The sequence below is a fragment of the Lissotriton vulgaris genome, unplaced genomic scaffold, assembly GCF_964263255.1.
Source record: "Lissotriton vulgaris unplaced genomic scaffold, aLisVul1.2 SCAFFOLD_720, whole genome shotgun sequence".
NCBI classification, from domain to species: Eukaryota; Metazoa; Chordata; class Amphibia; order Caudata; family Salamandridae; genus Lissotriton; species Lissotriton vulgaris.
Window position 1 is genome coordinate 51,228 of NW_028252060.1, and position 16,503 is coordinate 67,730.

A 16,503-nucleotide genomic window follows, 5' to 3' on the forward strand; every position below is an offset into this window, starting at 1 on the left:
CCAATTCCTGGTCGGCGGTCCCTCCCACCTAATTCGGATGCGACCGAACACAGTTCGGTCGCATTCCTACATTTGACTATGGGAGCTTGCATTACGCCCGTAAACCAGCTGTAATGCATGCTCCTACAGGGAAATGGGAGGTGTGGTTCATCCCTGCACCCCGTGGCAGGCACCTCAAGGTGCAACAGGAGGGCACCAAAGGTGCCCCCTCAGCAACCAACCGGAGGCCACGCACCCAAGGGAGACCTGCTGCGGGCCCCCCAAAATGCTTTCCAACCTGCTGGAAGCCATGCATCGTAATCTCAAGGGTGGAAAGGCCTGCCCTTGAGATTACTTCCCAGCTTCTGACTGGCCAACGGGCTCCTGGAACCCTTCGGAATCCAGTCAGAATGACCAGCTGGTTTACTTTCCAACTGCCTAGATCATAATTAGGCAGTTGGAAAGTAAACAGAGCTGGCTATTACAATACGGCCGAGAAGTCTCCGACCATCGGTCGGAGCCTTTATGGGCCGCATCGTAATCGGCCCCTAAGTCCTTTACAATACTATTAATTCCCTTGAATACACTTCTCTTCTCATCAAAGGCTAAAATCTCTCCAGCAGATAAGTTAACTGTGTTTCTTCACACTATTCTAGCTTCACAATGTCCAGGCTTCTATTGAATCTCCTAAACTTGACAACTTCAAAGTTCTTCTCTATTACCCAGAATGTTCGGTGAGTTCCGGTAGAATATTATATCATTTATAAGCACATACTCAGATATCATGGTTTCACTGACCTTAATTCCTCTTGCAACTGCTGAGATGCCCAAAACCTTGTACCATACATGATCTAGAAGGAAGAAACCTCAGGTTAAGAGGGAGCGCATGAAAACAGAACCACCCAGGTCGAGTTCTGCAAAGGAACATGCATTGCAGAGGTAGGGCACAATTTACATAGCTACCTGAGCCAACATGACAGCGAATTCTGGTGGGAGTTAGAGTTCCCATCTGGTAGCACAAGACTTCACTAACAGCTTCTCAAAAGAATCTCAGAAAGCACTCTCCTATACTTTTCAGGTCTCAGGACTAAGACTACTGCACCGCAGTCCTGTGACATCTCACAGTTCGGCACTACTATTACAAGCGTCACACAAAGCAAAGGTACTGACAGGGAGAGATATACAAGCATTACACCAGTTTAAGTCATAAAGGAAAACCCAATGACTATAATGGCAAGAAAGTCAAGATTATTTGAAAAGGAAACATTTATAATTAGATTATTAAATGAGTTGAGGGGTCGATCATGCAAAAAAGGGACTAATGGGGATAAAAGTAGAGATGAAGGGCATTAATTTGAGGAAAATGACCAAAGGACCCAGTGGAAAATGCTTGATGAATGTAAAGAGGAATGATAATTTATGGTGGACAAATATAGGGAGTGGGAAGCAGTTTGACAAAAATCTGAATAATAAAACTGCTGTTAATGTAGGCCAGTTCACAGTCAAACTGCAGAGTGTATGGAAGCGTGTCAATCAAAAACAAGACAGAACTCCATTTCCAGCCAAACTGTTGTTCAGGCACTACATGGGAAATGTAATGTCTAGATGTTTGCCCTATTCATGATGTAAAAATGTCAGACATCTTATGTCATCACAAACACTATATGTTTGAAAGACTGAAATCTAGTTCTTTGTACATCAAAAGCAAGAACCTCAAAATATCATTGTCAAAGCAAGGATGAGGAAGGTGGACTAACTGAATTGTACTCTACTAGGTACCAGAGCCGCTGCCACATTTCTTGTCCAGAGAAGACCTATGCTGATGACACTTCCATGAATTGTGTGGACTGTGACAGTGCCTGCCTTAGCTGTGAGAAGAGGGAGTGTTACTGGTGTAAAGAGGACTTTTATCTTTTGGGTAAGTAATGTGTTCTGTAATTTATTGGCCTCTGTTGCAGGCACTAACACAGAAGGGATGGGCGGTTTTTGCTCAGCAGTATGCATTGGTATGCCACTGCAGCCCAATTTCTAAATTTATATTAACTTTTCTTCTACATGAGCTGCTGGGTACGTTTTTGTGTCCAGCTGGTCTGGATCTGAACAGATGTTATAGACTTATCGTTTACATAGATGACTGCAGGTGGGAGAGAGGAGCTGCTGCTTAGTCGGTATCATGTAAACTCCGCTTTTTCATCAGTTTGTCAATAGCCACGGTAATACAGCATCATATATTGCATTGATTCTGCTCTGCAAGACTTGGCTTGATGAGAAGAAGAGAGGGACACTGATCACACGCCGTGATGTAACTCTAAAGAACCCAGGGAGCAGTCGTTGAGGCTTTGATGAAGCTTCCCAAATAGGCATTAGATCAATTAAATTAATGACCAGTCTGTCCCTTACCACAGATAAAGACATTTAGTCATTCCTAACTACTGCTCATTGAATAGATAAAAGGCTTGTATATATGAATTTATCTTCATTGACATTTTATACCCTTCAGCTCTACCCAAGTGGAGAGTTAGTACGCTTCCAATGAGCAAATCACAGAGATCATGATTTACAATGCTGTCAAAAAAAGTTACAACTAGAAAAGAGAAGGAATAACTGTATTATATTAGTCCACTCATTCTTAAAGGGGAGGGAATAAGATTAGTATTCAGAAGAGGCAAGGAGAGGAAGGGAAGCAAAAGGGTACCTTAGAGGATGAGGCATGGAAGAGGAGAATTGAATAGGAGAAGCCACATACTTAAATCTTGTTTGAAAAGGTAGGCGTACAATGTTTTCTAATCTGGAAAGAACTTCTTGCCAGCTGTGGTATTATTTAAAGAATTCTAGAAGGCGTGGATGGAGAAACATTGAACCAATGTCAGCAAAGTGTTCACTTTTTTAGGTTCAAATTGGAAATTACCTCACTCCTGAAAATGTTCTTGCCTTCAGATGCATTTTAAAGGGATGAAAGTGGGCGGTGACAAAGAGCACAGCAGAGAAAGGCGCCATTATAAATTTAATTCTTGCTTCAAGCAGAAGAAGCCATTAGAGCTCTTAAACCCCTACTGTGATTTATTCATATTTTCCCTTTCCTGAAAAGTCATGGAAAAGAAAGGCTTCGCTGCTTTAAGAGATGCCTGGAAGGGTTTTGGGAGACTGATCATTATACCACTAAAACTTCCTAAAAACTAAAACTAAGCAAAAGTCATTTAGGATCAGTTAAGACCTTTTAGAGTTTGGAATCAGGATGTTGAGCTTTTTCAAGTGTTCAATATACCCTTCTGAGGATCGATGAAAGCCTCGCAATTTTATTTCGGATGTGACATTTGGAGTGAAGCCCTGGAGTACAGATGAGGGTGGATTCAGTTGTCTACAAATGAGGATGAATTTGGCGTTCAGGCTAAGAAGGTGTATGGTCCTTCAGTTTTTGTGGTGCAATTGGCAGTCTTTTAGTTTTAGTCATTTGTAATAGTAACTTCACAGACAAAAGTATAAGGGGCCTGATTTAGAGTTTGGCATGTGTGAGACATCAGCCATAAAGTGATGGATTTTGTGTCCACCCTATCTAGAGTGTATAGAACATCTATCTTTTCTAAATAGGGAAGATGGGACATTTGCTTAATAAGGCCATAAGTATTTATAGTTGGCTAATGGCATTGATGATTAATGGATAGTAATGTATATACATTACAAAGGCATGGTTGTCAAAAACACTTTATCACCAGACAAGACGTGATTGTTTTGATGTCAATTCATGTTTCCGTCGTGGCTAAGTGCCTTTTACTTACATATAATTATAGCCACGCTTTAAAGAATATATATATATATATATGTACATTTTTTATGCGCATACCCTTTATGTTAATAGCACTAAATAAAAAACAAATTACAGTTCATTAGAAGAATATCTGCAACATTGTTATAGACAGCCACAATCAAGACAGGAATTAAAGATAAGGAAAGACAAAAAAGAGGATGCCTGTGGAATTGTTAGTGAGTGAAATGTCTATGTTGTGACAGTATTTTCTGTACTGCATTTATGGTTAACAAAAAATATTTAAACTTAAAATGGAACAGGGTGATGTTGATATGTGGGGCTGAGGTGGATGCAGGGCAGATTCGGAACATCTTCCGGTCCATCAGCCAGATACAAAAACTCTGCTAATTAAAACTACTCGAGTAGATTTACTCCTACATTTGTAGTAGTAGAAGTATTTCTTTATTCAGTTAAAATAAATATAACCATAAAGATACATAAAATCAGTTAAAACAATCAATACATGACATCAATATTTTTAAAATATTCAGCTGAAAAAGAGGACAAAGTGCATAACCACGGCGCAATAAACGTTAGCACACAGCCAGTCTACCTTGGCGGCAGATAGATCTTTCCAATCTGAATTACAAACAATTTTCAACGGCGGATAAACACCTCAGCGAAAAACAAAGAGAACAAAGTACATAACCGCAGTGCAATAAACATTACCGCCCAGCCAATCTACTTAGGCAACAAAACAAATACATCTTTCCAGTCTGAATTACAAATAATTGTCAACAGCCGATGAGACCTCAGCTATTTCAGCCAAACAAGGGCCAAATTAAGGCCAGGCCTCCCGTAATTTGCCAATGCTGCTTCAAAAAGTCCTTACATTACATTACATTACACGAGTTTGAACATCATTAAGCATAAAATGAAACAGCATGGCAGGCCTTACTTGTTTACATTCAAAAACATTTAAGATGGGTAGTAAAAAATATTTCCTAGGAAATGTATAAAGGGTACAAAACAAAACGGTCTGGCCAAGATTTTGTCACACTCACAGGAACCAAGGATGCCCGGGGCAGTCCAGCCCTTGGGAAAGCTAATCAATGGCAAAAGAACATTCACTCGGAACTTGGTTTAAAGCTGACCGTGATACACATTGGTTTCCCACGTCAGGTACAAGTCACTTGAGGATACACTTTTAGTCAGACAATGGGCAAAAACAGCAGGTTTCTGTAATTCAGTTTTCTCCCTATCAGCGATAATAGGAGTTAAGGAATTCTATTTAACCCATGTATAATCTGGCTGAACAATTCCATTGGGAAAGGAAAACATACTTGGGTGTCCCAAAGTAGGAAATTTAGTCTTAATATAACTCAGCCAGGGAATCACTCTCACATTATTTAGGGAAAGGCAGTTCCTGACAATCAATCTGTTCAGGGTTGTCTTGCTCTTGTGCCAATTAGATCTACCGTAACAACTGTCCAGGTTTATTAGCGACAAAGATATTTTTGAGGCCCAGTTCTTCATGGACATCATAGGTTGAAGTACTTTGCGGGATGTCCAATAAGCGCCTAGCGAACTTGTTCTCTTCAACCTGTATGACACTGCACACCCCGTACCCCCAGATATCACTGCCATAGCATGTGGCGGATACACATTTGGCATTATAAATATGATACAGTGCCGTTATAGGTCTCTTGCTCACCTTGGCACTAAAATCCAAGACTGACCCACAGGAATGAGCCTTTTTGAGGAGGGTAGGGGACCCAAGTGTTCCTATCATCGAGCAGAATGCCCAGGTAGTTAAATGTGTGTACTGAAATATTCTTTGGTGTATTCCAAAAACAGGCTTTCAGCTTAGCAGGTTTAACACCAGTGAACAAAACCTAGGATTTTGTGTTATTTAGCAGGAGGTCTTAACTGGTCCTAAAATCACCAAAAGAATCAAGTAGCACTTGAAGTCCTAATGCCGTCCTTGTTATAAGAATAGTATTGTCTAAAAGCACATAAAAGGACTGGTAATGGGTGGGCACCTGAGCTGGGAGTGTGGTATTCAAGAAAATCCTCTAAACCATTAATATAACTATTAAATAGGAAAGGAGTCAGGAAGCACCCCTGCCTAATGCCTCCAGTAATGGGGACGCATTTAGTGCAAGAGCCATCCTCCCCAAATCTTTCAGACGCAGACATGTCCATGTGAATGTCCTCCACAAAGGGCACCAAAGCTGGATCAACACTTAGGGACAACATCATTGACCAAAGCTTGGATCGGTTCACCCAGTCAAACGCTGATGTAAGGTCGATAAATCTCAAGAAAAGAGTGCCCTTTTTGGCCACCGTGGACTGCTGGATTAGTACATGCAGGTTCAAACACTGATCAATAGACAACCTTTCCAGACCACCTGACCCAGAACCTTAACAGTTGTATCAATCAGAGATGTGGCCTGTAACCTCTTGGGTAAGCCCGGTCATCCTTTTTATAAAAACTGGTACAAAGATGGAATGGTCCATGAACTGGCGGGACATGTTAACATGGCAGCATTTAATATTTTAGACAACAGGGGGGCCCAGATGACTACAACACTCCTGAAAAGATCTGCAGGGACTCCATCTGGACCAGAAGCCTTATTGCCAGCTAAGCGCCTGATGGAACACGTAACTTCTTTGATCAAAAAAGAAAGACTGGAGTTGTCCAGCACCTTTTTACCAGCGTTTTGAATTACAGACTGTGTCCCTTCCTCAAATGAATACATTTGGGAAAAGTGATCATGCCACTTAGCTTTAACTATCACTGAGGTCAAAGTTAGGGCAACCTCAACAACTAGAAATGAATGGTTAAGGACTCTCCAGAAGGTTTCGCTATCATTAGGGTCACTAGCTCTCATTACCTGTTCCCAAACATTGTCTTTAAAGGACTGTTTTCTTTCCTTTGTAGCCTACTTGTAGATGGCACATAAGCATTTTATCTCCCCCGTCCCTTGGGGAATGTTTAAGGGCCTTCACTAGGGCGCAATGGGCTTTAGAATAAGACTCATCAAACCAACATTCTCCACTGGAGATAGTGTGGCTCGACGGAGAGCAGTGAGGGCAGTGCATACACTGGCACATAGTACAGAAAAGGCATATTAAACATCAGTGGGGGCTAAATTGGGATTGAGCCAGAATTCTAACTCACAGCCCAACTGCCTGAACAAATTACAGGAAAACTCCACTGGGATCACTTTACACCATTTCCGACGCCTACCCTGATCAGAATGATCCAAGTGTTAAATATGGGCCAATGGTGGCGGTCTCTGTCACTGGAATTTTAAAACAAACACTAAAGGATTATGGCCACTCCAGCCAGACCATTTGGTCTGGTAATCAACTAAAGAGCTAAGAAGGGGCGAGGAAATCAAGATATAATCCACAATTGATTCTGAACCCCTACCAACATAATTAGGGGCTACCCGAGCACTGGGTATCGGCAAATTCAGGGACTGGGTTAGTAAATTCACCTGGTCCCCTTGAGTGATATGATAAAAATGAGCCATTTAAACATCATCTCCAATGGAGAAATCCAGAAAATGTTGAAAAGGTTTTAAATAGGGGTGGATATTAGGCCCAGAACCAAAAAGAGGGTCTTATGTTTCTTCATAACCACGCCCAAGGAAGAAATAAAATCAGAAGGGGGAAATTGTTCATTAGAATTATAAATATTTCAATCAATAACATTGATTTATCCGGACACATTAGTACAGCCCCTTTATTTGAGAAATTGGTCTCCAACTCAACCATTAGACAATTCAGGGACAAGGATGTTAAAATGCACATCCCTGCCCAGGCTCGCCCCAAGGAAGATAGAATGAGCAAAGCTGTCCAGAAAAGGTATATTCTTAATAGACCAGGTTGTCTGGAAGGTCAATATATGATAGGGCCTGATAATATCTAGCCAATTCGGATTCCCTGACCTTCTCTTCACACCCTGCTTTGTCCCATGAGAGAAAGCTAAGATGATCATTAGAATCAGTCCATAAAGAGGAATTATCGCCTCCCTCACCTTTCTTGGCAAAATCAACATCAGGCTCAATCGAGGGTAGTCCGTCCAGCTCCTTAAGAGAATCAAGAACCGAAAATCGATTAGAAGAGATAAGAGAGAAAGAAGATCCCTGGGGGACCTAGGATATGCCTCGTAGGGATTTCGATATGCCTGAGAGTGAGTGGGCCTGGGAGTTCTCATCTTGAACGCAATCCCTCGGTTATAGAAAAACATGAGCGTCCACAGCCCAATTCCCATAGAGGAGCCTTCTGTCCCCTGGAAAGAGGCTAAGATTCTACCAGCGATTCAGCTATTGCTAAAGTTCACCACAATGCAATCACTGTGGAACAATTTGGTGTCATGTCCAACTCAACCCACCCTCCGTACCATTTTAATTTGTGTATGGATGTTTGCAAAAGCCCCTGCCCTCCTAGAGAGCCAATGGGTTACTTTGTTCTTTAACTGTGAGAACCCTTCACTAACATTTGAGTTAAGTGGTGGCTCATCTACCCCACATAGGGTGTGCAATCAAGGGAAAGATCTAATGGATCAGCCTTGGGTGCAAGTCCACCAGAGCCCGCCTCAGATGAAGTCTCAGTTTAAGCACTCTTGAATGTAGATGGGGCATGTCTATATCCTGGATCTGAGGGATGTTGGAAGGGTCTCTATCATAATTTCCAGCCTTAGAGTTATTTATACAGGTGCCATAGGAGTAAAGGGGGTAAGTTATTCCTCTTAGTATGACTTCCCTTTAATGACACGCCAGAACTAACAGAGATGGGGATATGTTTAGGCTGGTTATTTGCACATGCCCAATGATTACGGGAGTCACTTTCTAAAAGATTCTCCATTAGTCTATTATTCGATTCAAGACAATCCATCACTCTTGTGTTTAATGAAAAGACAGCATCTGTAACGATATTAAATCCAGACCTCAGTTTCTCTACAATGGCTTCGATATCACCAGACAAACAGTATTGGCAGAATTAATGTCTAGGCCAATTACAGGCCGGTCCTTAGGTCTGTTTGCATCAGTGAATGGGGTATTGCAAATAGCTGGGCATGACAAAGATGAACAAGATAAAAGATTAGTTAGCAACACATCCAAAAGTGAACCACTGTTATCTAGGAGTATCTGGGTAGAAATCAAGGTGTTGGGATCCAAAGGCTGTGCCTCTTTCCTATAGTGTAAATGAGTCGTAGGGTAATTTTTAACACTGGAATGAGCACTATTTGGTTTCCCCTTCCCCTTATAGAACTAAGTAATCTTAGATTTAGTGGCTCTAGGTGCTAGCATTGCAGGTATGTTTCTTTTTCTATTGAGAATGTCTTCCACCTCCACCCTTAAATCATCTATGGCTTGCAGTGCACAGTTCTCGGCCCTGTGGCTTCTGGCCAATTTAGGCTCCTTCCCAACTCCCAGGGAATTGTCAGTTGCCTTTCATTTGCCCATTAGGAATAAAATGGGGTAGAAGCACCCACACCAATAGGCAAATTATGACGAGATGCATCCATTTTCTCCACGCTACTGCGGCGATGCGTCAGTTCCGAATGCGACCCACTGGTCCGAAAGTGATGTGTGGCTACTGCTCCCGCAATTGACAATTCATTAATTCTGAAGGCAATGCACTGTTTGTTCCCAAAGGCGATGCACAGGATCCGCTCCATGCAACAACAAGCTGGTTCCAACTCACGCAAAGGTGAAGATGCGCCGGTTCCGATGAGGATGTGTGTGTTCTGGTTAAAGCAGCACTTTATACCCACTTCCAAGAGCCAAGGTCTGGGTTGGCATCACTTTGCAGTGCAAGACTTGCAGCAAGAGGAGAGGTGTGATGCAGCGGCCAGGGCAGCTGACTTCGGGGCACAGGGTTCACGGTTTGATCCCCGGCTCCGGTGGTAGATCAGCTCAGCACCATGTGACTCTGGCCAATATCTCACTTAGGGCCATATGTAGGTAATTTCTATTTACCGATTCCTAAATACCGAATTTTACTGATTCGGTATTTAAGAATCGGTAAATAGTATGTAGGTAAAAAATCGGTAATTTTTACTGATTCGGTAATATTCGTTATTACCGATTCGGTATTTACCGAATCTGTAATAAGGAATACCTTCCCATTCATTCCTATGGGCCTGGAGGCTCATAGGAATGAATGGGAAGCCATTCACTATTACTGATTCGGAAAATACCGAATCGGTAATAGGGGGAGCATATTCAAGGGTGGCAGGGTGTCACATTGACACCCTGTTGCACCCCTGAATCGTGCATGTGTGCACATGTGGCGCACATACATGCCCTAAGGGCATGTATGTCTGCCACATGGCCCTTTAAAAAAAGCACAATATTGCTTTTTTAAAGGTATTCAATATTTACCACCAACTTGTAGTTGGTGGTAAATAACGAATCCTTAAATCAAAAATGCACTCACTTGAGTGCTCCCTACATAGGATGTAAGGATTCTGTAATTTACCGATTCTGTATTTTAAGGATTCGGTAATTTACCGATTCCTAAAACCCTTTCATGCTTGTGACGGAACCATTCCGTCATGAGTCACGGTTGGGCTGTGCTGATGACGGAATGGTTCCGTCACGACCAAGCCCGCGATTGGAATGTCCAGCACAGGGCTGGAATTCCTGCCGCCCGCAAGCGGTTAAATTACCGAATCCTTAAATCCAGCCACCTACATTAGAAAAAGCTAAATACTGGTCGGTAATGGGAAATTTACTGATTTTCGGCCGTTACTGACCGGTATTAGGCTACCTACATATGGCCCTCAATTTCCACGACGGCCCCCAGCGCCTTGAGACCCACAAGGGTGAGTGAGTAGTTTGTGCTTTACAAATACCGGATTTAGGATTTAGCATTTAGAAAGCAAAGTCCAGTTGCTGAAGCAGGATAAGCTGAAGTCTTTTATGTCCCTGAGACTTGAAACAGGAGGCAAGCCAGCAAGCCCTTGTTGTCACTCTGGGCTGAAGTGAAGCAGGTTCAGTCTGTCTCACCCAGGCAGGAAAACCGAAGGCAGCAGGGAAGCTCAGGAAGGCAAGAGAGTCTGGCAAAGCAGCAGTCCAGAAGAGTGGCAGTCCTTTCAGCAGTACTACAATTGTCCCCGGAAGAGTCTTCACAGATGCAGAAGTGCACTAAACTCATGGTGTCCGGGGTCCAGTACTTATACCCAGTTGTGCCTTTGAAGTGAGGGAGACTTCAAATAAAGCTGAGAAGTGCACAGAGGTCCTCCCTTCCTGCCCTGACTCCAGACTCACCACAGGGGGTTATACAGCCCTTTGTGTGTTGATAAGACACAGCCTATTCAGATATAAGTGTGAGGCTGTGCTAGCTCGTCCCTCCCATCTCACAGGAAGGTCCATCAGGACACCCTTAAGCTCCCTGTGTGTGTATGGCTTTCTAGAGGGAATACACAAAGCCCAACTGTCACCCAACCCTGACTGAACAGAGACAGGCAGCAGGTACCAAATGGCGAAAGTATGTTAATGCCAACTTCTAAAAGTGAAATAAAGAATATGCCATGGATGAATTATGCATCTGTCGTGTTTTTGATAGAGGTCCGGATGGTCACATCATCAACACTTGAAACTTGGAAAATTGCATGATACTTCACGTGTGGATGAAGTGGAGTTGAGCTTCAAAAAAGGAACTTGAATATAAGCATTGACGAATTTATTGAAAAACGGATTAACTGAAAATAGTGTATATTTGCGCATTTAGCTGTGCGACTGGTTATGGGGCAGAAATGTTGCCCCTTTCACTTTGATGTACTATCCATGTGCCACGAGGCAAGCACAATTCCAGTAAGCACGCACTCTTGGAGGATGTTAGGATTAACTTAAATTATCATTGAAAAGCAGGTGTGCATTCCATTACCCCTTTGTACTTTCTAAAAGTGGCATTTGCCAAACTGTAATTTAATATCCAACTCCACCATAAGTTGTGATATTAAATTGTGAGTCCAATTTCACCAAATTTGAAAGTCTATCTTTTCACGGTTAGGAATTACACTTAAAAGATGTAATAAGGTAATCCCAATGTCAGGTTATGTGAGAGATAGGCCTTGTAATAGTGAAAACGAATTTGGGAGTTTTTCACTACCAAAACATGTTAAACTTAAAAGTACTTGTACTTTCCTTTAAATACATTGCACCCTGCCCTGTGGGTTAGACATGGCCTACCTTAGGGGTGAACCATATGCATTAAAAGGGAATGTTTAGGCCAGGAAAGACGTCTATCTTGCCAGGTCGAAGTGGCAGAGTAAACTACACTTATAGGCTCTGCAATGGCAGGTCTGAGCTATGGATAGACGACTACTAAAGTGGATGGGTCAAGAAGTGCTGCAGGCCCACTAGTAGTATTTATTTTACAGGCCCTGGGCACATCTTGAAGATCTCATCTATCTCAATCAAGTTTCAATTGCTACACTGCTTAAGGAAACAGATGCCTCTACATTACGCTGACATCTCCACATCTACACCTTTAATGTGACCTGCTACCCAACTCAGTGCTTTTCTCCATCGTAACAACTCTCTGGACCCCTCACAATATGGGTTCAGGGCCGACCACAGCACTGAGCTGGCCCTGTTGAAGTCTACGGAGGAAATCAGAGAAATGTTTTTACAACAACCGGCTTAAAACAGGGTTGTGTCCTGGCTCCACAATTATTCAATTTATCTCAGACCTCTCAGGTAAATTAAACAACTGCAATGCTCACTCGCCGAAACTAGGTAACTTTCAACTCACTCACCTGGCATATGCCGACGACATCGTGCTTATGAGCTTAACTAAAGTAGGCTTGTCCAGACTACTAACAGAACTGTCAGAATTCATGTCTGCAAACAACCTTGCTCTCAACCTATCCAAAACAAAAACAATGTTAATCACCAACCGACGATCAGCACATCTTAACATCATGCTGGAAGGCAAACAGTTGGAAAGGGTATCAAGTTATAAATACCTGGGATATTACATCGACGACAAGCTTACCCTAAAAGATCAAAAAAATTATCTGATGCAAAGAGCAGGAGCTTTAATATTTGCTCTTAGCACTCTGTCAAAAAAATTGGAAGGCCCCTCGTTCAAACCACTACTGACAGTGATTGCTAGCAAAGTACTTCCCACCTTAGCATATGCTAGTGTAGCAATGCAGGGTAAGGATGCTACTATTTTAAACAACCTAATTACAAAAATCTGTAAAAAGGTTCTTCAACTTCCTAGCTCAGCCTCACCAGTGCAGATGCGCCTAGAATTTGGCCGAATGAATGAAGCACTGGGAAGATTCTATACATGCATCAAGGTGTCTTACCGAATTAAGCAGAACGCCACTGAAAATAATCTTAACAGATTTTTATGGCAGGACCTGGAAACACAAAAAACTCAGAAGCTAACAAATACTTGACTTGCGCTTTGGAGCAAACATGCACTGCAAATTTGTGGGACAAAAACTTGCCATTTATCTCTTTTAAACAGGCATTAAATAAGGCGGCCACATTTCATTCGTTGATTACAGACAAAGACATTTTTTAAGACCGCTCCCATTCATGGACGGTGATCAACAGTTACAAAATACTTACCCCGGATGCCTATTTAGACACAACTTATTCTGTTTTCATCAAAAAAAGGCTGATGGCTCTGAGATTCGGCAAATATCCAACTTTGGCCGATGAACCTGCCTGGAAACATACTGAAAAAGTTGTCTGTCGCCTCTGTGGCAACACAAAAGAAGACTTAATTCATATTATATGCCACTGCAAGAAGCTGAATCAGGAGCGAACACTTTTCTTAAAGAATATTTTTCGGGCCAAGAATCTACGCACCTGTAGGACTGCTGTTATTGGTGGTTTGGACTCAACAGCCCCTATAATCAACTGCAAGATGATAAAGTACTTGATGGCCTTTGAAAAATTATTGAAAGCTATTCACCATTTTAAGATTTATTAAGACTTTTCCTTTATTTCAAATTTTTTTCTTTTAAATTGCATTTTTTAACCGTTGGAATAATTATCATTAAGATTATATCTTGAAGAACTTTATTTATTTCCTTTATGAGACCTATTTCTTTTTTTAATATTGGTTGCTTACTGTAAAGGACATTTGTTATGGTTTTAATTAACTGAACAATAAAGCTAAAACAGAGAAGCCGTAAATGGAGGAGGTAGTACCGTTCTGATCCTATTAGACCTGTCAGCGGCCTTTGACACGGTCCATCATAAACTTTTAATGGACCGGTTATCTGGGATTGGTGTGCAAGGACTGGCGTGGAAACTCATACAATCTTTTCTAGCTGACAGGTCCCAAACAGTAAATCTGGATGTCAATTCATCTAAGCCATTTACACTCCTGTGCGGGTGCCACAGGGCTCTTCTTTGAGCCCTACACTTTTCAATATATATGTGGCACCTCTAGCGGGAGCAATCAGATCCTTTGGCTTCCAGCTCACCTCCTACGCTGGCGACACACAAATTGTGTTGTCAATAAGCAAGGGAGGTGAGAAAGAGACTAGGGAGCGTTTCCATGAGTGCATGAGTGCTGTATCCTGCTGGATGTCCTCTAACTGTTTGAAACTTAACTCAAATAAGACCGAAGTGTTAAAGTTTGGTAAACAATCCTCTGGTGTGGACACCAGAATGGTGGCCAGAGGAATTGGGTCCCTGTCCTATACCCACCAAGAAGGCTTAAAACTTGGGGTAGTTGTGGATGATAGACTTTTCATGGGGGAACAAATTAGCCTGGTGACCTCAGCCTGTTTTATGATTCTTAGAATCATAAGGAAAATAAAGTTCTTCCTGACAGAAAGCAATTTTAAGACAGTGGTCATGGCTCTGATAACCTCGCGGTTGGACTACTGTAATAGTCTATACCTGAATCTGCAAGAACGTCAGATGTATAGACTTCAGTTAGTCCAGAACGCAGCAGCCAGGCTGTTGTCTGGTACCTCTAAATTTGCCTCTGTCAAAGGCGAGCTCAGGAAGCTACACTGGCTACCTATAAAAAAAAGATCTTGCTTTAAAGCTCTTTGTATAGTCTTTAAGGCTATCAATGGTACTGGTCCAGAATTTCTCAGGCAAAAGTTCCAATGGTATGTGCCCAGGAGGACACTGAGATCTGCCAGTGCCAAATTAACGCAAATTCCCAGGATGAAAAAAGTAAACTGGGGAGGTAGGAGTTTTATCTACTGCGCTTCGAGAGCCTGGAACGAGCTTCCATTGGTTCTCAAAAATGCTCCAAATCTTCTCTCGTTTCGGAAGAGCCTGAAGACGTGGCTTTTCTCATAGTGACACCCCAGCTGGTTTTCAGGAGGCCCAGTGCTTAGCGCCAGGACACCCAAGGGTAATCGCGCGCTCTATAAGTGCTATTAACATAACATTAACATAACATGTTCAACTGGCTGAAAAGGTAGATTCACTTGGCCTAGACAGCCGGATTGGTACAGATATATGTTATAATGATGCCAGGCAGACTGTTATGGATCTCCCCAACAACTCTACTAGTTCACTCCATTTAACAACTATGCACAAAAAATCCCAATTAAATGTTCTCTTCCTTTCAAAGCCTAGTTCCTGTCTGTAGGGTGAACTCACCCTCACACTCTTCCAGATTCATATTCAATATTATCTGTCACACAGGGCAGGGGAAAGAACATTTGACCAACCGACTAATTAATTCAACCACAAATACATTTCTGAGTGACATTAATTTGCATTCGGGTAATGAATCAGACATCAGTCATACTTTGTCCTCCTTCCTCAGAGACAAAAGAAAAAGAGAACAAAATGGACTAGAGACAATGGAACATTTATAACTGCTATATATATATATATATATATATGACACTGGTTTAGACTTTGGCAGAAGAAGGGTATTTGGTTGGGATAGTGGAGGCATTTGTCACAACCATCCTGAGGAACCTCTGCCTGCCAAATCTTGAGTTTTCCACCCTCCCAGCAGACAACTCTTAGCTCTGACATGAACCGCTGTAACAGTGGTTCCTGTCAATGTTGTAAAAGCTTGATGGATGGCTTTGTCAACCAAGACAGTGCCTATCATACTTGTACACAGTTTTTCATTTTTCAAATACAAACTCCCAAAGTGGAAGTTTGTTTAGGGAACATGAAAACTAATGACATCCACACCATAGGAGATTCCTCCCAAGGTGTGGTGGTCAATGTTTATTTTTGACTGTCCTTCACCGCAAGGTCTTACCTGGCGGTGAGAGACACCAAAACGAAAGCCATCCTATTGCCCACTCTAAATTGAAAGGGCGGTTGGATGGCTAATATCCGACGTTCTGTGATTCATCGTGCAATCGGAGGTGTAGGTCAGTGATGGAGCCGGAGCAGGTTCCATTGTCATCATATGTAAGGATCCCCATTGCATAGGGGTACCACCTCTGTCAAACTCTAAATAAGCCCCTGAGGTTCTAAGAAATTAGGTAAAAAAGATAGATGGCAACAGTGACAAACATGTCAATAAAAAGTAAGTAGCTTTCCATATTTCATTAGATGTAAAGGTTCTTTGTTCAAATTACACATGCTCAAAGCTTGAAAGAGCATGTGTAGAACTCGAACATATCACAGAGATTACATGTAACCCCAGTGTCTAGAGGTGAAGAGTGTCAAGAGGAATATAAAGCAGAGTTAAGCTCACAGCAGACACTGCATAATAGTTCAAAGGTTCAAGGTAATATCACAGACTTTATAATAGTTCAAGGGTTCAGGGTATAAACACAATCTATGTAGCAGTTC

General features: G+C 42.1%; 1 protein-coding gene across 1 annotated transcript in view; it reads left to right on the forward strand.

Moving 5' to 3' along the window:
- Window positions 1-16,503, forward strand: part of LOC147662686 (proprotein convertase subtilisin/kexin type 5-like) — a 199,576-nt gene that overhangs the window by 39,386 nt on the left and 143,687 nt on the right. Inside the window, exon 3 of the mRNA XM_086950976.1 lies at window positions 1,755-1,897. Within this exon, the coding sequence (XP_086807102.1) occupies window positions 1,755-1,897 (143 nt within the window). The remainder of the gene's footprint in view (window positions 1-1,754; window positions 1,898-16,503) is intronic.